The 25,403-nt window shown below is 37.1% G+C and overlaps 1 protein-coding gene across 1 annotated transcript in view; it reads right to left on the bottom strand.

Moving 5' to 3' along the window:
- Positions 1 to 183: 183 nt before the first annotated feature.
- SOAT1 (sterol O-acyltransferase 1) overlaps positions 184 to 25,403 on the bottom strand; it is a 37,526-nt gene continuing 12,306 nt past the window's right edge. The window contains exons 3-16 of the mRNA XM_070939252.1: positions 19,858 to 19,916; positions 18,402 to 18,532; positions 18,251 to 18,310; positions 15,677 to 15,784; positions 14,657 to 14,939; positions 10,586 to 10,664; positions 9,734 to 9,815; positions 8,069 to 8,114; positions 6,922 to 7,051; positions 5,250 to 5,347; positions 3,554 to 3,652; positions 2,744 to 2,879; positions 2,059 to 2,204; positions 184 to 1,148 (exon numbers count right to left, since the gene is read on the bottom strand). Coding sequence (XP_070795353.1) covers positions 1,092 to 1,148; positions 2,059 to 2,204; positions 2,744 to 2,879; positions 3,554 to 3,652; positions 5,250 to 5,347; positions 6,922 to 7,051; positions 8,069 to 8,114; positions 9,734 to 9,815; positions 10,586 to 10,664; positions 14,657 to 14,939; positions 15,677 to 15,784; positions 18,251 to 18,310; positions 18,402 to 18,532; positions 19,858 to 19,916 — 1,514 coding nt within the window. The 3' untranslated portion in view covers positions 184 to 1,091. The remainder of the gene's footprint in view (positions 1,149 to 2,058; positions 2,205 to 2,743; positions 2,880 to 3,553; positions 3,653 to 5,249; positions 5,348 to 6,921; positions 7,052 to 8,068; positions 8,115 to 9,733; positions 9,816 to 10,585; positions 10,665 to 14,656; positions 14,940 to 15,676; positions 15,785 to 18,250; positions 18,311 to 18,401; positions 18,533 to 19,857; positions 19,917 to 25,403) is intronic.

Below are 25,403 nucleotides of genomic sequence, written 5' to 3'. Positions count from 1 at the left end.
ATAAACCTGCAATGTAATTTACAACATGTTTAGTACTTAACATTTTCTTATGTTAACAGTTCAAAAACTAAAAGATAAATGAACCTGGTAGTAAATGGCCACTCTGTGTTGTCAGATTATTAAGAAACTAAGCATCAAAGGAAGTACTAGACGGTACAGTCAATAACACTGGGCTTACTTTAATTTGAAAGAAAAATACTGAAAGATGTCAAAGCAAAACATGAGACACATTTTTCACAATACATTATTCACACAGGCAATAATTTTACCCTTTAAAGCAGTGTTGGATCATGCCCAACTTTTATTTACCCTAGGCCAAATTACAATTTCTACTAATATCTGTTGCATGGCTGCATCCGTCGAAACCACACATTTATATTATTGCTATTACAGTAAAAGACCACTTGTGGCAGGTGATCTAAACCAGGTATTAATACATTCACTTACAAGGGGGGGGGGATATCTTTGACTCATCACCAAAGAGGGCTCTCAGTAATATATTTCAGCAATCCTTCATAATATGGTTTAAGAAATAAAATAAATTGTAAAGGTACCTTAACTGTTCCTTATTTTTTTCTCTAACCCCCCCAATGTGAATAGCCATACCTGTTTTTTTTCTCAGGTTCTGGACCAAAGTAGCAGCTGGCCTATTCGTAGCAGCTGTAGTACAAATACAGTTCAAATGTCTCATTTCAAGTGTGATTCTGACAGAAGATTTATGCAAATAGTCACTATTATCCAGATCACACAATACTACTTTTTTAAGGAAACAATGGGTAAAAGGAATACTACATAGACAGCTATTTGTAATAGGCAAAACTTAACTAGAAATTTCTTCACTAACCTTTTAGCAGTTTTCATGACCAGCATGTAAATGGCTCATATTGGAGTAACTAGGAATGAGAATAATCTACTGGGCCTTGTACAGGTTTAGCTGCCTTGTGCGCCAAAATGCCATCATTTTCCAGAAATACATACAATTTCCTTTTTAAAAAAAGGCTCAACTCATTTATATCATTGGACCCAGTTTGTTATTGTTTAACTAAAGAGCATCTTCTGATCTTGGTTCTAAAGACAACTCCCAGAGGTCTTCATATCCTAAGAGGGCAAGACCAAGAACGTGGTTTCACATAATCCAGGAAAGTTGGCTAGAAGACACAAGAGGAACAGTAATGTTAGGCAAAAAAGTATAGAATACTTTGCCTTGTTTAGCATCATCCAATAAACCACATTTACTCACACAATAACCCAGATATATTTTCATTTGGTAACCAGGATGCAAAGAATTTAGAGAGAACCCTATGATTTTCATAAATCTACAAGACTCTCCTTGCTAATAAAAGTCTGGACAGACTTTTTGGAGGAGAGATCAAAACTGCCATCACTTCCAGGTATTTCTCACTCAGATCTAAATTCAGATCCAAACCTGTGTTTTGAAACCGCTCCACCTCAGATTGAACTTCAGTAAACTTATATGAGGTTAAAGCAGCAAATCTACCTGGGTCCAGAGGATTTTACAAACTTCTGCAGTCCAGGTACCAGACTTGGGAATTATACAATGACATTTCACTTACATATAGTCTCATTGTGTGCATGCACTTATGAGATGTATTCTGACACTGCATACCACAACAGAGATGGTGAAAATCCTAATGTACTGAGTGGAACCAAAACCTAGTGGACAATCTAAGAAGTTAATAGAATGAAGAAATTACTAACTTCCATACGCATGTACTGTGTTTCCCTGAAAATAAGACCCTGTCTTATTTTTTTTTTAACCCTGAAATAAGCGCTTGGCCTTGAGCGCATACCATGCGCTCAAAAGCCCAATTGGGTTTATTATCAGGGAATGTCTTATTGGGGAAAACAGGATAGTTCCTTGCTACCTTCCTGCCCTACCTTCCAAAAATGCATGGTCTTAATTTTTCTAGAGCTTGAATGCCAGCTAATGCATATATAATTTTTTTGTAGTTCTTGTCTCTAAATTCATGGCTCTGAATACTAACCTAATACTAACCTAACCTCTGAACCTATTCTTATTACAAACAGATTACTCACATTTTCCCTGGGACAATACTGACGGGCATATAATTCTTGCCCGTAAAGGCAAATAAGGACACCTTGGCCAAGGAAGAGGGACGTCCACATGATGATGTTAAAAATGGGATTTTTCCGCCGGTCATGGAGAATGAAGTTGAAAACCACTGAAGGAAGGAAACAACCATTTAGACTGTAAACTCTACTCCCCCCCCTCTAGACCCAAATGCATCAGAACATTGTTGCAATGATAAAGCATGTTTAATACATTACAAGGCTAGTCTCTCAAATTGAAAATTAACAATGTAATTTGAATTTTATACTCCAATATGGGAAAATTAAAGGCAGAACACACAGCTATTAAGAGGAGGAAGAGAGAACCTTTCACTCTACTCTCTGGTTTTTTCCCCCTTCTACTCTCACAATGTTCCCCAGCAAATTAGTGACAGGCTTTACACTCACTCCATCTGTTCTCCAATAAGTACTCTATACCTAAAATATTCCTACCAAGCAACTCCGCCATCACTTCAAAACTGGCTCCGGAAAGGAGGAAATGTGATCTGAGATCAGAGATGACTTCTGGATCAGAGTTTACAAATGCTAGCCATACTGGAACCTCACCATATGACATATTGCAAATTAGCCATTTATTATTCAAATTATTTTTCCCCTCAACATTTTGCTGAAGGATATATTTAATACTTACTTCCAAAACACAGGAACAAGGAGAACAGGACTGGATACAGGTAACCCAAGCAAACAGCCAGGATATATTCATGTACTGCAGCAGAAACCATGAAAACTGACAGCATAGCAACTGCTTTGAATTTTTTTCCAAAGAACTGAGGTTGACAGACAGACAAAAGAAATAATGTCCAATGATTAAAAAAAAAAATATTTGTGCAGCTTCTGGAAATCATCCAAAACTTCCTATTAGCACTTTGTACAGAAATTTTTAAATGCAGATTTTTTAAAAATATGGTTTTCCATCAGGAGGTATATCAATATGGGCTCCTTTAGAAGAAATAGTGGTGCAAACATAGCACAAAATAAATACATATGTGATATTTCTCTGAAGAGAGACTTCCCATTAAGTTAACTTAACTTAAATACATCTGAGTATCAAATAAAAACACACAAAAAGAAAATGATTAAATTCAAAATGTACAGATTTACTGCCTCCTTATGGCAGGGAGTGTTCCTGGGGAGTGATGAGTAAAGAATGCTGGGAACGTCTGCCAAGACTACATACATGACTATCATCCCAGCTGCCAGCTAAAGCAAATGGGCACCTATATTGGGCAGAAGTGATATAGGAAGAAGCTGGAGTAGGCAATCGCTTTAGAGACAATAGCAAAACATTTCATTCTGTGCAGAAGAAGGCAATGGTAAACCACTTCTGTATTTTATCAAGAAAATCCCATGGATAGGAAATCTTGAAGAAAATCTATCTAAAGTGGTTACTTAGAAATGGCATCAACATAATTAGTCAATTACTTATAAGTCTGCTGCTTACCCAAATGAAATCTCTGTAGGCATAGTAATACAGCCAATCATGTACTACGATATTCCAAGTTCGGTAATAGTTTGAAAAAGATGTAGAATTCCACCAGTCCTAAAAAGGTGGAAAAAAGAACAGAGAGTGAAGTTCAGAACTGAAGACCACTATATCAAGGATCTGCTGCTTCTCAAATATTTCAATAGCACCCCAAATATAATCTTCAAATCTCTAAATTGAGAGATGATGCAGCTTTACACCAGTTTAGTGCAGTAGCTAAGGCAATAAGCCAAAAAATGGGAACCTATGAGTTCTAGTCCCACACCTTAGGCACAAAGCCAGGTGGGTTATCTTGGGTTATCCAGTCATTCTCTCAGTTGTAGGAAGAAGACAAGGGAAAACCTTTTTGAAAAATTCCTTGCCAAGAATGCTGCAGGGACTAGTCCAGGCAGTCAACAGGAATTAAGACTAAGTCAAAAGAAGACAAAGAGAAAAAGAAAACACTTGCAACTTATATTTCTAACCTATTGAAACACTTTAGAATGGAAGCATTCAACTTGATGTTTCCAGATCTGTTGGACTAAATGACTCATCAGATTTTGTTGAAATAGTCAATGAACAGAAATAAGATGAGGTGTGATCCCAAAATATGGAAGACCCCACAAAACTCATGTAATATAAGGAACATATTTCAAAAGATCTCACCATATTCTTTAGGGCTTGTCCCTTAGAAGACTATTAGATCTTTGTAGGGAAAATACTATAAAGTAGATTTGCTATGGCTCAAAAACTATTTTTATCGTTGTTTTTAGGCTACACAAGAAACTGTTACAAGCTTAAAGAAAACATAACAAATTCAGAACAAGCTTCTGTAAGATCATCTGCCATTCAAAGACTTCAGCAATTGCCAAGACTAACAAAACATTTTTCTTCCTGGATAAAACCATGCCAAACTACCAACATAGTAACAGACAGTCTAATGCACACGTGGTAATTATGTCTGTCTGTCTGTCAGTCAGTATTATATACTAACCTTTCTTGATCGGGATTCCCTGTGCACAGTCACTCATGCCCTCGTCACCTCTCGCCTTGACTACTGCAACGCTCTCTACATGGGGCTCCCCTTGAAGAGCACCCGGAGGCTCCAACTGGTCCAGAACGCAGCAGCGTGGGTAGTGACGGGAGTAGCATGGCGCTCCCATGTAACACCGCTCCTGTGTGAGCTGCACTGGCTCCCGGTGGTCTTCCGGGTGCGCTTCAAGGTGTTGGTTATCACCTTTAAAGCGCTCCATGGCATAGGGCCTAGCTATCTTCGAGACCGCCTGCTGCCACCGACGACCTCCCATGGACCCGTGCGCTCCCACAGAGAGGGCCTCCTCGGGGTGCCATCAGCCAAACAGTGCAGGCTGGTGACCCCCAGGGGGAGGGCCTTCTCTGTGGGGGCACCACCCTCTGGAATCAATTGCCCCCAGAAATAAGGAGAATCCAAGACCTCAGTGCCTTCCGCCGTGCCCTTAAAACCTTCCTTTTCCAGCAAGCCGGGCTGGCCTAATTTTTTAAGTGTTTTTAATTGTTTTGTTTATCGTTTTTAATTAATGGGGCCAAATTTATATATATATTTAATTGTATTTTAATATTTGTACTTGATGTTTTTACTTGGCTGTTCACCGCCCTGAGTCCTCAGGGAGAAGGGCGGTATACAAATTCAAATTACCTGATAAAACATTCTGTCAGCAAAGCGGAGCACCTCAGCAAAAGCATTAAGCCAGCAATGAAGGAATGCAAAGAAGGTCAGGAACAGAATCAATACACCTAGGTAAACATTAAAGAAAAAAAAGCAAGTTAATTTTAATTTAAAGTTAAAAACAGGCTGCATCTTCAGTCTATTCAGTGTTCTAAGTATTCTAATGATACCTATGGAAACAACAAGTATGGCCTGACATTTTTAAGGATTACTTGTAAGAAGTTACCTTCTGGGGCAGCATTTGAGTGAATAGATTTCAGGAGCATCTCAGTGTCAATGCATGTTGAAAAGTGGGATTTGGTATGACAGCAAGACTGTAATGTGCAAAATGAAAGAAAGGATGAAAAGGAAACAAGCAGAACAAGCTGACCACTAGGTGTCTGGAAGAAAGTTTAACAATAAGAAAAAGGGAAATGTTTTATATTTTTAAAACATCTACTTTGAAGAGCCTTTACTTCAACAAGTGGTATCCTTTCTATAAGTAGAGGATTACTTAGTGGTCAAGAAGAAATATTCACAGTTGTTATATGTTTTGGCCACGGTGACAGCTACCTCCTCTGCAGAACATCTACATAGCACTGCCACCTATGTAGGTGTGTCTATAGACCAAGCAGAAGGACATCTAGTGGCTGGGAATATTTGAAACAGGGATTTTTGTCCCTGTGTAGAAAAATGGGAAGAACGGAGTTTACAGTAACTCAGAAACAATTAGGGTATAGAAAAAAGTGTTAAGAAGGAAGCTGTTATAAGAAGAAGTCAATATAAAAGCAGGAGACTGCAAATGGTGGAAATAGGATGAAAGTCAAATATGAAAAAAGGAATACTGTAAAATGCTTCTGGGAAAGAAATATAGGTAATTGAAATACAATTTCAAATAGAGGTTCTCTATGTAAAATCTCTGGTCACTAACTGCTGCATAAAATGGTGCAGAAATTAATGCACCATGGTATGGTATATCCAGAAGCAGTGTTTATATGTTTAAAGTGTTTAAATTAAAGGTGGAGCTCCTTTGCCCAAAAAAATGATAGGAGCAAACCAGTGGTGAAATGCAAAAATTTTTGCTACTGGTTCTGTGGGTGCGGCTTTAGGTGTGTGTGTGTGTGTGTGTGTGTCATGTGACTGGGTAGGCGTGGCCAACTTTTGTTTTTAAAGCATTTTTACTATCTATTCGTCTGAACCGGTAGTTAAAAAATGCTTTTAAAAAGTAAAAAAAAGGTTCCGACGATCACACGGCACAGCTGTGATCGTCGGAACCTTTTTTTAAAACTTTTTAAAACTACCTCCCAAACCGGTAGTTTTTACCACTACCTGTTCACCCGCAGTGGAGCGAACGGGTAGCATTTCACCCCTGGAGCAAACAATGTAGAAGCTTATTTGTATTTACGTTATTTTAGAAAAGTATAGGGCTGCCCATGGCTAATGTTTTTCTGGTACAAAATGCCTGTAAAAGAAATAATGCTTGTCTTCTTTTATTTCCTCTAATCCTAGAGAGGTCATTTGCTTTTATTTCCTCTAATCCTAGAGAGGTCATTTGCTAACACACATCTAGCATGCCTCAGATAGTTAGCCATATCACATTTGTAATTGCATTGCATTCAAAAGCTTTGAAGGAAAGACCACAGGCTGATTCACAGAAGCTTACCTGGAAGAATAGAGTTGAAGATGCAAAGAACTAGTCCTCGTAGACTGAAGTGTCCCAGGCTATAATTCCGATACGTTGGAATACAGAGTCTTACAAATATGTAGTAAGCATAGAACAATGAACCAAGAATCTACACAAGAGGAAAAACCAAAATCAGTTGACAATCAGAGAAATTTGGAAGGAATCATAGGGCAACTTTTTTAAAAAACCTACCCATCTCCCTCAAGTGACCTTCGTTTATTTTACTGCTTAGAATGTAATTGTTCTAGATGTAGGCAGAATGGTGGAAAATATACTTCTCCAGTTGCCTTAGGCTATAATTTCATATTCTGGAGAAGCTTTCTATAAGTTGCCTCTGGTGGAGCTTCAAGGTTCTCAATAGGCAAAATGCCTCTGATCACCCTTCCTTATGTATGCTGGTTATCTGGACTCATATAAACAAATAGTGGTGTGGATTCAACAGTGAGTTACTGTCTATGATTTTAGTTGCCACCGGAGTTAATAACCCAAAATGGAAAAGGAAGGAAAGTCTAGGTATTTTAAGGGGGCCCTTCCTACATATGACTAGCAAAGTTGCCAGAACTGATGGGACTGAGGAGATATTCTATTTTAAAATGCCTCAGCTTTTCTGCAGGAGAATAGCTATGGATCCCCAGCTCTTTATTAATATTACTATGTGCATGTGCATTTTCTCAGGATCTTGATGAATATATAGTATACTCAATTAGTGAAGCAAACACAAAAGAAACAGTTGCTTTGAAAACAAAGATGGTTCTAAACATTTTCTAGTACTATTTCTATAGTTTCTGAGGACTCTGAAAATGAATGCTGAAGGACTAGTTCTGGAAATAGATTCAGAAACTGTTCAATGAAGAATCTGAATCGTTTTCTTTTTGCTAAATTCCAATTCTTGTTGTAATTTCAACATATTTAGAAGGCACCAGATCATGGAAGGCTAGAATAAGCCAGCATCTTATGTTGGGTTTGTAATAAGCCACAGATTTACTAGGCAACAACAAAGACTCTGATTTATAGCAGTGGAAAATAAAGTGATATAGATATACATAAGCAAGACAGCTAATAAGTACTTTTAGGTCTAAGGACTGTTTTCCATCAGGGAAATATCAGGTAAAGAAAAGTCACTAACCTGTGCAATCTTGGTAGCCAGATAGCTCCATCTTATTGTGGGTGTTCTGAAAAGAACATGATATCACTTTTTCAGTTCTCAAATAGTTTGGTATTATTCCACATCATATTTTTAGCAAGTATAATTAAGTGTACTACCTAGATGTTGATTGTAGCAAACTCAATATAAATTCAATTTCAACATAAGAATATATCACAATATTTCAATTATATAATGTAGATAAATTTATTTGATAGGTATGACATTGTTCATCAAAACATTGTGCATGTTTTGTTCTGAGTCTGACAAGTCATTATTGATATTGTTATACTTTGATTTTTTAAAAATTAATTAAATGAATAAACGCTGATAGAAATATATAGGCAGAAAAATATGGAAAAAAGTTCTGAAGACTTCATATAACCAATAAATAATCAAAGTTCAGCCTGTTTTTTGGGGACTGAAAGCATGGGTGGAACAAAGGAAATGTGGAGTGATTTTGCTTTGCTCATAAAAAGTATGTAGGCTAATGCGGTTGCACAATGTATTTAATTCAAAAGTTATGATAAAAATAAGGTCTGCAACCATTTGCTTAGTCCAAGGCCTGAAGACCTCCATTGGGAAAGCAGGTCCAAGGCCTGTGGGGATCCTGTGGGGTGGGAAGCACCACATGGGGTATCTCAGGGGGTGGGGGAGGCCCTGGGAAGTCTGGGGCAAGCAGTCCAGGGCCTGCTCCTAGATGTCCCAAGGCTTCCTCCATTCTCTGCTTAATGATTGCATCAGAGAGTAGGGATGGTGGTCATTAAGTGAAGTGATCACACGGTCACTTTACTTAACCACCATCAAAACTTGCAACCGTAATGGGCAGGCGCCATTCCGGTCATGAGTATATTTGATTGTCTGCAACTCTGGGATAAACAAGTGAAGAGAATTCAAATCCTACAACATTTCATAGAATTAGAGATTAAGTTTGTTAGAAGCAAAAAGAATATGAAGTTGGTATATTTGGTTAAATTTAAAGTACAATCTTTATTTGCAAAGTTGTGGCAATTCTTTAATGACTAATTGCAGACATTGGAATTAAAAAGTTGATGTTTTATACATTTGTTTATAGATAAGGAATGGGACATGAGATGAAGAGGTATCTTTTTGTAACTTTGTAGTAGGTGAAAGTTTCTAAATTTGTTTAGAGTTGTGGTGCAGTTTGAAAGTCAATTCTTTACATATTTTCTTATCACATTTTTCTTTTTTCTTGTACTTTTTCTTCATACTATTCTCTTTCTGTAGGTTTAGTTTGTATTAGTTTTTATTACTGCAATTAAAATTCTAAAGAAAAAAGTTCTTTTTATTTATTTGTATCCTGCTTTAATTTTTTACAAATAACTCAAAGCAGTGAAACATATTCAACTCACCTTCCTCCTCCTCTTTTCCCCACAACAAGAATCCTGTGAGGTGGGTTGAGCTGAGAGGGAGTGAATGGCCGAAAGTCACCTAGTTTGCTTTCATGACTAAAGTGGGACTAGAACTCACAATCTCCTGCTTTCTAGGCTGGTGCTGTAACCACTAGACCAAACTGGCTCTCTATTTGCATCTTGGCTAAAAATTAGCAATACTACAAGCAAATGCATATAATACCAATCCCTTCATAACAGAAATGAAATTGCCACATGCAAAGTTATTCATTACCTGGGATATTCATCTCGGTAAATAAGAGTGGGAGCAAAAAGAAAATACAGATACTGGGAAACTTTAGGAAGGTGAAAAGAATCTGGAGGAAAAAGAAAACAGAAGAGTAGTTTGGTACTAGCACATATAACATACACACAAAAATAAACTCATGTTTTCTACCTTGTTCCTGGCTCTTATTAATTCTGAGTACAATGATGCTTCTTTAGGTATGAACTAAAGAGTTCATACAGTTCTGCCTGACTGGACAAGTCCTATATCAGTGTTTTTCAAATTCAGTTGTATAGACTTTAATTCCCAGAATTTTGGGAGTTGAAGTCCACACAACTTAAATTTGTTGAGGTTGAGAAACACTGGCCTGTAGACCAGTTCCACCTAATAAGAGTGCTATTCCCAGAACAGCAAAAAGGACAAGAAGGTTTTATCCCTGACACCTACTACCAGTAGTCCTTGATTTATGACCACAATTGGGATCAGAACTTCCATTGCTAAGTAAGGTGGTGGTTAAGAGAGTAGTACCTGGTTTTATGATTTTTTGCTATGGTTAAGTCAATTATTGCAGTTGTTAAGTGTATCATGCAGTCATTAAACAAATCCATTGCTTGCCAGAAACTGACTGGAAAGTTTGCACATAGTGATGACATGACCCCGGGATATTGTAACTGACATAACAATATGCTGGTTGTCAAGCACCCAAATTTTAATCATTTTGGGTATGCTGTGTCGGTTGTAAATGCAAGGACTGGTCTTAAGTCACTTTTTTCAATGCCATTGTAACTTTGTAGTCACTAAATGAATAGTTGCAAATTCAGGACTACCTGTATAGAATTAGTGCAAGGGACAATTACTCACTTGACTTTTGAGGAGTAGCAGAGATTATTCGGGGAACATTCTCCCTGACAAAAGAGTGAGCTTTCATCACAAAGCGTACCTATAAATAAAATGACAAGTAAGATCTGTTTAAAAAAATAATAAAATGGAAGGAAAATGCAAGAAAAAATGAGATAAGAGAAAAAAAATACATACTATATATCAAAATTTTCATTTTTTAAACATAGTATTAAGCCATGATCACAAGGAAAAATCTTGAAAAGTTCTTCCATTATATCAAGAAAAGGCCAGCTCACAAGCAAATGCTATCCATCCAAGAGTGTAAATTCAGCATACTGTTGTCTTTCCACAAAGAGTGGAGAACAGAATAAAAGCAAAGTTTAAAAAACTGAGTTAAAAGATGGCTACCAACCACCCCCAGGGTGCTTGCCACTCTTCAATCGCCATACCAATTAGCAGAGTTATGTCTTCACCTCAGGGGGGGGGGCAACCTCACCTCTGAGGGCAAGATATTCCATAGAGCAGAGGCAGAGGCAGAGAAGGCTCTCTTCTTAGATCCACCAGTCAAAATTATTTAACCAACAGGGATCTATAACACACCTTCCTTGCTTAACCGGGTGGAAAGAGTCAGCATAATTGGGACAAGACCATGCCCTGAAGGGTTTTAAAGGTAATGATGAACACCTTGAATTGGATCTGGCAGCAAACTAGCACCCAATTTAACTCATGAAGCAGATGCATTACAAGCATAGTCCTCAGATTGCCCAAGATTGCTCACATGGCTGGATTCTGCACTAGCTGCAGCTTCTGGATACTCTTCAAGGGTAGTCCCTGGTAGAACACATTGCAATAGTCCATGCAGGACATGACCAGGCATGAATGAACAAAGGAGAGCAGAGGAGCAGACAAAGCACTGAGCTTTGTGGCACCCACAGATCAGGGGCCACTGGCTGGACTTCTTGCTCCCAACCAACACTGACTGGGATGGAGGAAGGCGGTGAACCAGCACAAAACTGGGCCTTCTACCCTGCAAATCCTGGAGCCAATCTAAAAGGATGCCATGATCAAAGAATCAAAAGCTGCCAAGAGGTCAAGAAAAGTGAGGATGGATGCATTACTTGCATCCCGCACCCACAAGAGATCCCTCAAAAGAACAATAAATGCTATTTCTGTTTCATATCCAGGCCTGAAATCCCACTAGAAGGAGTTCAGATAATCCATTTCATCCAGGATCCTCTGGAGCTGCAGTGCCACCTTTTCAACTATGTTCCCTAAAAAGGGGAGGGAGAAGACTGGACAAAAATTAACCAGCATTGGGAATTTACTGACAGCCTCTTGAGAAGAGGACTCACAAAGACCTTTTTAAAGGGTGCTGAGAAACCCTGCCCATCAAGGATGAATTAATCCAGCTCACAGGTGGCCTTGACCAGCCAGGAAAGCATGGATCTTGTTCAGAGATTATCGTGTTTACTGTCCCAAGAACTCTTATCTATATCCTTGGGTGCAACAGGATCAAACTGTTTCCAGATAACCAGGTAAATCAATTCCCTAGACATCTCCACAGGCCTACACCACTCTTGACCTTCAACTGGGAACAAATTCAGGCAAATTTATCCACCAGATGCACAGAGAATTCCTCTGGGTGATCCTAGAGATAAGCCTCCGAACACCCATTAAATTCTAATGTGGTATTTTTCGGACGATAAGACGCTCTAGACTATAAGACACACCTAGCTTTTGGGGAGGAAAACAAGGGGAAAAAAAATCTGCCTCTGCCTCCCAGCAATTTGCCTCCTTGCAGCCAACAGCAAACAGACTGGTCAACTTCAGCACAGCCTCATTTAGCATGAGCAGCTGATTGAATTAAGGACATACAGTACCATGGAGATTAAAAGGTGACAAAATTTTTATCAAATTGGAAAGTCAAGATTTAATTTCAATCCATTTATCATTTGATTTAGTAAAATGTCTGACTCTCATGGAAAAACATCAAATGCCTGCAGCTGGTTCGTTTCTTTCCCCTTATACAAAGGAACAAATGTAACACAAATGGTAGACCTTTTAGAGCAGTGGTCACCAACTGGTGGTCCGTGAGAAAATTTTGGTGGTCCACAGAAAAATTGTTTGCATTTTTTATATTGCACTAAATCAGGGATCCTCAAAGTACGCTCCCTGGGCCGGATACGTGCAATGAATGTGTGTGTGTTACTGCAGAGAGTCTCCCTCTTTGGGGTTTTTTGTAGGGGTCAGAGGAGGAGAGAAATTCTGACTTGGGGTCTGCTTCAGCCTCCTGATGTGGGGCTTTGGGGGAAAGCTGGAGGGAAGTGACACTGGTGGCAAAGAGCCGGAGGGCTGACCATCTCAGCCCACTGAGCCTCCAGGCGCCTGTACCTGGCCTTGCACTCCCGCAGGTCTTCTCTCTGCTTGGAAAGCCTATGCTGGTAGTCCTCAGTGAGGTGCTTCTGCTGAGCCTCCTTCTTGGTCAGATCCAATTTGAAATGAGCCAGCTGTTTTGCCAACTCTTTCTCATGCTGGCTGCTTAGCTCCAACAACTGCTTCCTGATGGGGCCTTAAGGAGCCTGGGCAGGCAGGTGAGGAGTGGCTGGGAGGGGAGGGGCGAGTAGAGGCTGTCGAGACACCCATCAATGTGAGTGACATCAAGTTAGCCACACCCACCCAGTCACATGACCACCTAGCCATGCCCACCCAGCCGGTCATTAGGCAGATCATATTAGTGGTCCACAGGATTTAAAATTATGAATTTAGTGGTCCCTGAGGTCCAAAAGGTTGGTGACCCCTGTTTTAGAGGACATTAATCCTGTTTCAGCCAGATAGTTGAAAGGCTTATGCTTCAAACAGCCTTTCAAACAGCCTGGTCAGCTTCAGCACAGCCTGATTTAGTACGAGCAGCTGATGGGTGGTTGGATCTGTCTCCCGGAATACCGTCTATCAGCTGTTCCAGGCTGTGGGGATCTCCACCGACCATCACCGCCATTGCCACCCATTGCCGCCTTCATGTGCCCCATTTTTGGCCTCCATGCGCCCCGTTTTTGGCCTCCATGCGTCCCATTTTCAGTCTCCGCATGCCCCATTTTTGGTCCGTTCCAGGCAGCTGGGATTGCCTCCGCCGCCTAGAACAGGCCAAAAATGGGGCGTGCGGAGGCAGAGAGCCAGCAGTGGCAATCCCCGCAGCCTGGAACAGCTGATAGGTGGTATTCCAGGAGGCAGATCCAACTGCCAATCAGCTGCTTGTGCTAAATCAGGCTGTGCTGAAGCTGACCAGGTTGTTTGCTGTTTGCTGCAAGGAGGCAAATTGCTGGGAGGCCGAAGGGTGGGGGCTGGTGGGTGGGCGGAGCTTTGGCAACATTTGCTGTATAACACGCACAGACATTTCCACCCACTTTTGGGGAGGGGGAAGTGCGTCTTATACACTGCCCATCCAAACAAAGGTGTTCTATATTGGTCCAATTTCCAAATTGGAAAATTAACACAAATTGTTGGCTTTTTATGCATAGTTTTTCTATGTATTTGCATTATATATCTATTATGTTTTGTCTTTTTTGCTTTTTTTAGTTTTTTAAAGTGATAAATATAATCTAGTGGACTGTCGTTTCCATAAAAATGTTACTTTTATCCCTCCAACTATAGAAATCAATATTTTAGTAATACTTACCTTTTTTTTTATTTTCTCCATTAACTCATTGGTTTTAACCATATGAGTAAGGTATCATCTTACTTTTATGGTTGACATATTGACATCTTCCAGAGTTAAAATTTTGTAGCTATTCCTTTTAGACTTCACATATTTGTCATATGATATTTTTGGAGATGAACACTGAGATTTTCTGCTAAATGCTAGATTTTTCCCAATAACCCCTGGTTAAAAATAAGCTATTTTGATTGATATCTTTCTATTTTTATTTTGAAATGGATGAAAAACAGCATTCTGCCCACATACAAAAGGAGAATTTATACTTGTTTTCCTTAAATAACCTAAATATTTCTGGGGGAAAAAAAGATTTATGCCTTATTAAGATTTAAAAACCTACAATTCCAGTTCCTTACATCCACTTTGCAAATAATGAAACTCACCTGTTCAAGTATAATTATAAAACGAGAGGCTGGCGCTAGATCATAAAGCAATACAATGTACGTTGGTCCAAATCCAAGACAAACTGTTTGGAAAATCACAAATAGTGCCCCAAATAAAGTGGAACGGATGATCTTGTGGGAGGAGCTATGGAACCCCTGGGCCCACTGGGCAAAGAGGGCATAGGGCACAAGTAACGTGGAGAAGAACATGCAAAGCCAAGTTGGAATGACGATAGAAATTTTGCCAAAAGAGTAAACGAGGAAATCAAATTCTAGCACAAGCCTTCAAAAAAATCAAAGAAAACAAAAAGGTTAATGGAACTTCATTCACCAGGTAAAAATATAATATTTGGGGTGTAATGGGGGGGGGAGAGAAGAGGAATTAAGAGCTACTAAATCAAGACTGACAAAATAATTTTACATTGGATTATTTAAAAAAATACAAGACCCATAAGTAGGCAAAAACATTAAGATACATAATGTATTATTATTTATTTTTAATAATAATAATAATGATAATAATTATAATAATAATAATCCAGCATGGTTATCTCGTTTGCTGTGTATACTGTCATTTTTGTGTAAATAATAATAATAATAATAATAATAATAATAATAATAATAATAATAATGTCAAGCAGTCTTTATTACTTCAGTGTGGACCAGATATGTTGGCCTACAATTTCTATTAGTCCTAGGCAACATATCTAGCAGATGCCACACTAAGAAAGGCTACTACAAAATATCAAACAACAAACATAGTATCATCCAAATGTACCCAAGGAACTCAAGGACTGCAGATTGCAAAACCTTGGCAAGGTCACATCCTTGGCAAAGTGCCTTTGTTGTAGCAATCTCTATAAACATAATCATGGGGTTCTCTGCAGCTTTCCTCCTCTACAAAAAAGAATTGGGTGGGTAATCATCCCTCCTCCAAGAGAGGTTCCAGTGATCCAGGTGTCAAATGCCAAAATGCAGCACCAACCCTGCCTCCAGCTAACATTTTCAAGATGTTCTTACCTCCCCTCATCAATGTAGTCCACCACAAGTGTGCTGAGGATGAACAAAACGAGGAGAGCAATAAACATGTGGTAGATGGTCCGGATATGATTCACTTCAAATAACTCACTATGAAAAGAAGTTCAATGGGATAAAATAAAATTAGGAAATTTCTAGAAAAAAGGACAAAACATTAGTCATTATGATCTTTAAAAATATCATTGCAACTTCAAGATTTCTAGTTGGTTCCCTTCCCTCATAATGATCTTTAAGCACTCAGAACCTTTGAGAATAAGTGCCACACAAATAATGAATGAATAAGTGAGTGAGTGCTACCCATTCTACTCCCTACCAGACTTTGCTCACATTTCAAAGTAGATTGTGCTCCATAGACCAAATTAAGTCAGGGTTCACTAACCTACTAACCTCTAGATATGTCTTTCTCAGTGCTGGCTAAGAAACATGGGAATAATCTATCCTGTCTATAAATCTTCAGCCTGTGAAACAGGTTAGAATTTCCTATCCTAATGAGCTGGACTGTAAAGTTTATTCCTAGTTTCTCATTTTCCCCCCCTTCTTTGATAAATACGGAATCTAGAAATCATTAAAGTACTTCAGACAATGGTTTTTAAATGGATGCATTAGAGAAGCATGAAACACTAATATTGTTTCATACTTAATATGATTCATAATTATTGTCAGGAAACTGATAAACTGAACTTATAAAAATAATTAAACCTACTGTAATTTCCTCCAAATGACATAAAGACAACAAAAAATACCAAACATTTTTGTTTTTTGTTTAATTACTGAAGAGTAATTACAAATACATTATAAATTGCCACAAGAAAGTTTTAAGGAGCATTTTCCTCTTTCCTCCAACTTATTATAAATACCTAAAGAAAATGGAGGGTAAGATTTCAAAAGCCCAGGTTTCAACAAAATTGAAACCAATGAATGAAACACCTATTTCTAAAGGAGCCATTTTCATGTCTTTCCAATATTTTGGTTCTTCAACTGAAGTAAGATGTGAAATCAATGTTGTCTCTCAGAATAATAACAAGAACTTTTATATTTCTTCTAGATCTTGAGAATGCCGCAGGGACATATCCCTGAAATGTTTATCTCTCAAGACCAGAAAGAATAGAAACATTTTCCTATTAACATGCTGAGCAAATGCCCTTTGTTTTTTCTCTAAAATGAAAGCCAAATGGCATGTTTCAGCACTACTTCTAATTGAATACAAGATTTGGCACCTTAGAGCACATCTCTCAGCCTCACACCCTGAAATAGTTTTATCTGGCCTCTGAGCTAAGGTAAGAAATAATCAAAGCATAGTTTATCCACAGTTTAATTTGGAAAGAAAAGAGGTGAGAAAATGGAGAAAAGACTATCTCATGTTAACTATATTATATTATTATATAATATATATAATATATATTATATTATATCATATTAACTATTTTTGTAGCTTGTATATAAAGCTTGAGTTACAGGTAATCCTCAATTTATGACCACAATTGAGCCCCATATTTCTGTGCTAAGCAAGACAGTTATTAAGTGAGTTTTGACTCATTTTATGACCTTTCTTACTACAGCTGTTAAGTGAATCACTGCAGTTGTTAAGGTAATAAAGTTAGTAAATTGAATCTGTCTTCCCCATTGACTTTGCTTGTCAGAAGGTTGCAAAAAGTGATTTCATATCCCTGGGGCACTGGAACTATCATAAATACATGTCAGTCACCAAGCTTCCAAATTTTGATCACATGACCACAGCCATGCTGCTACAGTCATAAGTGTGAAAAACGGTCATAACTCATGTTTTTCACTGCCTTCGTAACTTTGAATGGTCACTAAACGAATAACTTTATGTCAAAGTCTACCTGTACATATAACAGGAAGCAGCATTAATCAATGATATTTAATTTTCATCTTAAAGGATCAGATAGTCAGTAGAGGAACAGCTTCTGTCTAAGACTCTAAACAACTGCTACCTATCAAGAGGTGACAATAGTGGACTAAAAGAATCTGACCTATAGAAAATACGTTCTTGAGTCTAGCTAACACATTTCCTCCCTAATTGTGAATCCTTTATTTAGTTGGTGTAAATCTTATCAGAGCATCTAGCCATCTACTAGGAATCACTTCAGAGTGATACATACGTCTAGACCAATGTTTCTCAACCTTTACAACTTTAAGAGGGATGGACTTCAACTCCCAGAATCCCCCACGCAGTAACATTTGCTAGGGGATTCTGGGAGTTGAAATCCACCCCTCTTAAAGTTGCCAAGGTTGAGAAATACTGGTCTAGACAGCAGACCACCTTTAAAGAGAAAAGGGAAAAGCGGTGAATATAAGCTGCTCTCATCTCTGACTGGAATTCTAGACACACCATAGATAACCAAATGCCCAGCTTCAGCCAAGAAGGGTATGAAAAAAATGATGTAAAAGATGATAAAAATGATACAAGTGACTTTATTATCCCCTCATACACAGAAACTGGAATGTTTTAATTGCATTTCAAAAGTGGACTGAAGCAATAGTAACTTTAGCATCAGTTCTACTGTAATATACAAACTCATTAAAGATACTCACTCCAAGACAGACTTTCTGGGAATAAAAATTTTCCCATGTTCTGGAGGTGCTCTTGTTCCCCTGTGAAGAAAGGAACAGGCACTATTAAAAAAAGATGAAAGTAAAGAAATCAAGTAAGAAATCAAGTCTACTGAATGAAGAGCCAACATACTTGAGTTTGAGACTGTCTTTCTCTGGAAAAGCAGCTGGGGAAGATTCCAGCAGCACAGAATTTGCAACCAAACTATTGACAACTTCAGTAAAATGCTTCTCCACACCCTTCATGAATGCTGGCTTCAACTGCTGATAAAATTTGAGAGAAAGAATAGAATAAAAAAATTACAATCACTTAAAGCAACATCTCACCCAAACAACTGCTTGCTCAAACATTCTCAATAAGGGATCTTTCCTAGCCATGCTACATAACTGTAACTGTGAGACAAAACATTCAGAAGGAGCTCTTGAGAAAACTTTTCTCAAATAAGTGAAAACTATTAGCTGAGAGATCTTCTAGATTATAATTAGCATTAGTATATAATTAGTTCTCTTCCATACTTCCATATTTCACACATGCATACAAAAATTTATAAATTAAGTCTGTTATTTAGGAGTCAGGTATCTATACTATTGTGACTTTTAATCTTTTAACTCTTCGAATTTAAGAAGATCTAAAGCAATCAAAATCTTTCATTTAGAATGTTTCTGCATTTATAGAATTATAACCCCAATTTTGTTTTGATGCAGTATTGCTTTGTAACAGAAGAAAAAAAACAACAGCCAGCCCCTTTATTCTAAAACAAAAGGAGAAATGGTTAATATTTAACTTTGGCTTATGACTTGCCAAAAACAAACAAACCAGGAATTTCAACTTTCAAGTTCAGCAAGTTCACAAAAGGCAGGGTTTTTTTTTTTTGTTTGTTTGTTTGATCAACTGCTGCTGTCTAACTCTCCACATAAAACAATAAGAACATGAGCTACTTTTTTTACAGATCTAAAAGTCAAATTGCCAAATTAAATTTCAATTTAAAAAGTGGCCATTTCTAATACAGGTTGTCCTTGACTTAACAACAATTTGTTTACTGACTGTTTAAAGTTACAATGGCATTGGAAAAAGTGATTTATGATGGTTTTTCACACTTAAGACTATTGCAGCATCCCCATGGCCATGTGATCAAAATTCAGACATTTGGCAACTGCTTCATATTTATGATGGTTGTAGTATCCCAGAGTCATGTGATCAGCTTTTGCGGCCTTCTGACAAGGAAAGACAATAGGGGAGCCAAGTTCTCTTAATGATGGGGTTACTAACTTAACAGCTGCAACTATAGCAAGAAAAGTTGTAAAATGGGGCAAAACACACTTAACAAATGTCTTACTTATCAACGTAAATTTTGGGTTCAATTGTGATTGTAAGCTAAAGTCTACCTGTACAACAGTCTCTAGTAGCAATATAATTCCCTCAGATCCTCACAATTTCGATGTAACATGGTCAATGGAAATTCTGAGAATTGCGGTTAATAGATCTTAAAACATGAGACTGGGGAATCTGACAACAGGCTAACTTGTTTGTAAACAGGTAGGCAGAGCAATATATAACTCCAAAAAGCTTGTTGATGACATTTATTTACCTCTGCTTCTGCTAAGAGTCGCATCTTTCTTGTTATTGCATGATCAACATCAATTCGACCTAAGGAAAAACAAACCATGCTTTGTCGTCTCCAAACTGTAACCGTACTTCACTACATATCTTGAAAACATAAATATAACATCCATGCGGAAAAAAATATATCTAAAAGTATACTATGTTAAAATCCATATAGGAAATTAATGGCCCCCCTCCACATTATGCACTCACCTGTATAAGCATGGCAAATTTATTCTTTTGTTATCTTATCAGAAAAATAACTCTTCCAAAGTCAAAATGTTCCCTGCCTCAAAGGAGTTCTTACACATTATAGAAAAATAGCTATTTGTAAGCTCAAGAACTGAAGGTAATTGGCACAGAAAATTTTGAAGAACTACTCAGGATATTTAATAAAAAGAAAGAAAAAAAACATATATATCAAAAAGCAGAATTTTAGCCTAATTTTCTCCCTGACATACTGGTTTTCTATATGGCAGGAATTAGCTGTTTTTATTTAAACATATAGATCTCACTTTTACAGGTTCAGGTAGTACAGATAAAATATATTTATATTATGTTTTTTTAATTTTTAATTTCCATTTTTTCAATTTACATAACAATAAGCATTTTTAACAGTACTGTGTCATGTGTCTCTTACAGTTATCTACATTTATTTCTATACATTTTTGTTTCTCTGTTCTAACCACTTATACCAATTATCCCAAACCTCATAAAATTCTGTTTCTTCCTTGCCTTTTATTTCTAACATGAGCTTATACATCTTGGCACATTCTAATATCTTATGAATAATCCTCTCATTGGCTGGTATATTTTCAAGTTTCCAACATTGGGCATAAACAATTCGTGCTGCTGTTACCATATGTAAAATGATATGTTGGAGTTGTTTTTATCCTTTGATTAATTATTCCTAATAAAAATAATTCAGGTTTAAGTTCTCCTGTTATCTTCTGTAACCATCTCCTTATTTGTTCCCAATATTTCTTTGTTTGGGGCATTGCCATCACATATGATAAAATGTTCCGTCCTTATATTTACACTTCCAGCAATCCAGTTTCACATTTGCATACATTTTAGCCAATCTCGCCTGTGTTAAATGCCACCTATAAAACATTTTGTACTGATTTTCTTTATATGCGGTCGATAATGTTAATTTACAGTTTTTGCTCCATAATTTTTCTCATTCCTCTAAATTTATATTACGGCCCACATTTTGTATATTATGTTGAAGGAGTGTAGTGAACAAACTAATATTGGCTATTTGCTTTTATGAATCAAACTAATATTGGCTATTTGCTTTTGTTATGAATTTCTTATGCTACTCTATAATTGTTACTGATTAAACCAATATTTGCTGTTTGCTTCTGATATGATATACTGCTAGAAATCATTTGTTAGGAATTAAGCTTTATTATTGGCTTCTGCTTATATTAATTGTATACTGTCAGAAATTAGTTGTTAGGAACTAAGCCTAGCTTATTTTTATTGTAATAAAAAGCTGTTATTTTTTGCAAGCCTCGTCTGGAGTCTCACTCTCTTTGGCATCTCAGTGGCTTGGGGAAACTTCTGGGACCTTACAATGTCAATAAGAACAATGCCCAAGAGGTCATTTTCTCATGAATTTCAATGTCAAGCTAGAATATGCATAAAATGGCTTTTAAAAAAATAGGACCCAATTTTCAATTACTGCTCAAATAAAACATGCTATTGCAAAAACTGTATAAAATGTATTTCTCCCACTCCCAAAAGCCCACCATACTGCTGGACATAAGCATGCTATTAGAACATTCTTCAGCAAGAATGAAATTGCAATTGAAACATTTTTTCTGAACATCCCTTATTATCCCTTATGCCCTTTGGAATGAACTGCCCCCAGAAATTCGTAAAATCTCTGATCTCCGTGTATTTCGCTGTGCCCTCAAAACCATGTTGTTCCGCCAGGCTGGGCTATCAATGTAAAGATTTTAATTGGTTTTAAATGGGATTTTAAATTTGGGGTTTTATAAATTGGGCCTATTATTTAATAATTTTAATTATTTTTAAATTTTGTTTGTCTTTGTGTTTTTAATTAGGCTGTACACCGCTCTGAGTCCTTCGGGAGAAGGGTGGTATAGAAATAAAATAAATAAATAAATAAATAAATAAATAAATAAATTTTAAAAAGCCATTAATCTGGCTATTCCATTTTTTTAGTTGTGTTAAAATAGTTCCAGATCCCATTCTTATAAAACAGCCAAGGAAATGGAATATTTTGGTTTCCAAATAAACACACCTGAGGTTTGTATCGTGAACAAGGCAGGTGAATGGGTTAAATATAAGATAGTTATGTTTATCTTTTATATTTCACTTGCAGAATTAAATGTTAAGTACAATTGATATTACTTTTCCAGAGTTTGTGTAAGAGTTCAAAGCCAAGTCATATTAACACTCTCAAGGCACAATAATTCCCAACAAAGTCAGTATGTAATACATAAATACTTCTAAGCCACTTGCTTAACTAATTGTGCTTCTGTATAGGAAGACTGTAGTTCTCATTCAATAGTTAGCTTCTAACTATTCTTGGGATTTATTCACATGACCTTGAATGTTAGGCAACAAACAAGTGACAGAATATCAAATCTTGGAAATGGTACTCTTTCATATTTTCCAAGGTCTCTATGTTACACCAATCCTGAAAAGGGTACAGATGATGTAAATCTCTGCTGTAATACAATTAATGACTACAAATTAGGCCACGTTAATGCTATTATTATATTATAGACTCACTGGAGAAGAGTCTAATGCTGAGAAAGATTGAGGGCAAAAGAAGAAAGGGACAACAAAGAATGAGGTGGCTGGATGGAGTCACTGAAGCAGTAGGCGTGAGTTTAAATGGACTCCAGAGGATGGTAGAAGACAGGGAGGCCTGGAGGAACGTTGTCCATGGGGTCGCGATGGGTCGTACACGATTTTGCAACTAACAACAACAACAATGCTATTATATTCCCACCAACATAATACTACACAATATATTCTATCCTTGTTTAGCAAGATATTTAACTGCTTTAGCTTTAGGACTCTTCCCTCATATCTGCATAATATATACAGCTAAGATGACCTGGGTGGACCACCAATCCATTCATTAAATTGGCAATCTAAACTAGTCAGCACAATTATAACTGAGGAGAGACACCTTAACACATAACAGTTACAGAGAGCTCTTACTATCTCTCCCCACTTGTACCTCAGTGATAGTGGTTCTCTTAAGGACACATAGCATATACACTATATTTCCACAAAAATGCAGAAATGAACAAACATTGGATGAGGAAAACACTTTATAAACTCGAAACTGTTTTTATTTTAGCTATGGGAAAGAGAGACTGTGTGTTTATATGTGTATGACTGTATAGAATTAATTAAACAAATCTATGGAAGTGGAGAAGCTGCAATGGGAAATTGAGTATCCTATTGTGAAAGTATATTTTTGCTCATGTGACAGTTTATTCCATTCATTTTACAATCTCATAAAATACACAACATGTGCAAGTATATGCCCATATTTAGGAGTGTAGGAAGTTAGGACCCACCCCTTTCCTAGAAGAATGAATTATTTTAGGAAATATTAAAAAGGCAGAATATTGTATTTCCCTGGATGAGAAATGGAGAAACATGTTTTAAAGACAAAGCAGCTCCTGCAGCTTCCTGCCTTCCCCCACCTTTGTCAATGGGCTAGAGGCAGAATCTCATTCCCTCACCTTTGTCAATGGACCATCATCCTCAACACAATAGGACCCATCTAGCAACAGAAACTTACCAGCAACAGAAACTCACCACATGGCAAGGCTCAAGCAAGCTTGAGGGACAACCTACAAAGTTAGCTGAGACAACCTACAAAGTTAGCTAAGACCTCTGCCCCCTGGGAGTTTGACAACCAATCAGGATACATTTCTTATACAGGAATAGGAAACACTAAGATGGGGCCCAACAGAGGGTATAAACTTAGGCACTCTCAGCATCTTGGCCTTTTTCTTGGTTCTTCACCCAACATCTTGAAACATGTGATCACTTTTTCTGTTCAGGAACTTAAGCCATGTGATTCCTGTCCACCATTAAACCATCTTTCCAAGCAGTCTCCATGTTTCCAGTCTCTTTTTCCCCACTTGAAATTGAATCCAGAAGGATATTTCTTCCAACAGGAGAATATTTAAGACTGAATGACTCCTGATAATACATAACTTAGTACAATTTCTACATGGGATGAACTTTCAGCATCCCATGTAAAACTGTTCAAGATTAATAAAGCCTGAATAGGTCCTATTTTATATCCACTACAAAGGAATAGAATAGAATAGAATAGAATAGAATAGAATAGAATAGAATAGAATAGAATAGAATAGAATAGAATAGAATAGAATAGAATAGAATAGAATAGCATGCCATTATTAATGTAATTTTTACAGATTTCAGGAATAAGACTCTTAGCAAACATTTTGACCTGCCAGCATCCATGTTTATTTTTAAGTCAGCAGACAGGGTGGATTTGATTTAAATTGAGTTGATTTAAATCACAATTTAAATCATGATTTAAATCACTAGTAAAAAGGCTTGATTTAAATCAACTCAATTTAAATCATAATTTTTAAAGAGCAACTGTCATCTCTGCTACTCCTTTGACCTACTGTTGACTCAGTCCCAGTGTTGCAGAATATACAGCCTCATGCTACATAACTAAGCTCCATTTCATGTTGAATAAACTAAATTATTTATGTATCTTAAATAGAAAACTATCTTACGATAGATTTTTATCCCAAAAGTTTTTTATTAAAATAAATTTGATAAAAATAAAAAAAAATCCGATTTAAATCAAAAAAATCTGATTTTTTATTTTTTTAAAAAAAATCATTGATTTTTATCCACCCTGTACAGCAGATATATCCTAAAGGTGCTTTTTCAGGAGGCAACTGGACTTTGTTTTTTTCTTCGAAGATGTTTCGCTTTTCATCCAAGAACTTCTTCAGTTCTGACAGGATAGTGGACTTCTTGGATGAAAAGTGAACTGAAGAAGCTTCTTGGATGAGAAGCAAAACATCTTCAAAGAAAAAACAAGAAAGTCCAGTTGCCTCCTGAAAAAGCACCTTTGGGAAAACCATGACCTGGATGATTGAGAATCTCTACAGACTGTCAGAAGATAAAGTTCCAGACAAAACTTAGAGAATACATGAAACACATTTAACAGCTCTGAGAACAGTTCGACTTCCTATTAACTAGGATAGGAAATCAGCCTCAAATCTTATATTACTTAGCCCTATATAATCTTTGTAACTGTTGATTGTTAATGGGACACTAAAATTATCTAGAATGTTATTATATATCCAAATAATATAATAGATATAAGAGGAAAATATATGCATCCATTACTTTATTTACGATATTGTAGTTGAAATTGAAAGGGAAGAAAATTACTCTGGAAACTATTCACTCCACATACTCTTTCCCTCATTCTTTCTCTCTGCATAGGGAAGGAGAGAGAGGTAGGAAAAGATGTGTTAT

The sequence above is a fragment of the Pituophis catenifer genome, unplaced genomic scaffold, assembly GCF_029215685.1.
Source record: "Pituophis catenifer annectens isolate HBS135680 unplaced genomic scaffold, rPitCat1.0.hap2 SCAF_3, whole genome shotgun sequence".
Classification (NCBI taxonomy): domain Eukaryota; kingdom Metazoa; phylum Chordata; class Lepidosauria; order Squamata; family Colubridae; genus Pituophis; species Pituophis catenifer.
The sequence above is the reverse complement of the archived record's forward strand: the minus strand, read 5'-3'. Positions and strand labels throughout refer to the sequence as shown.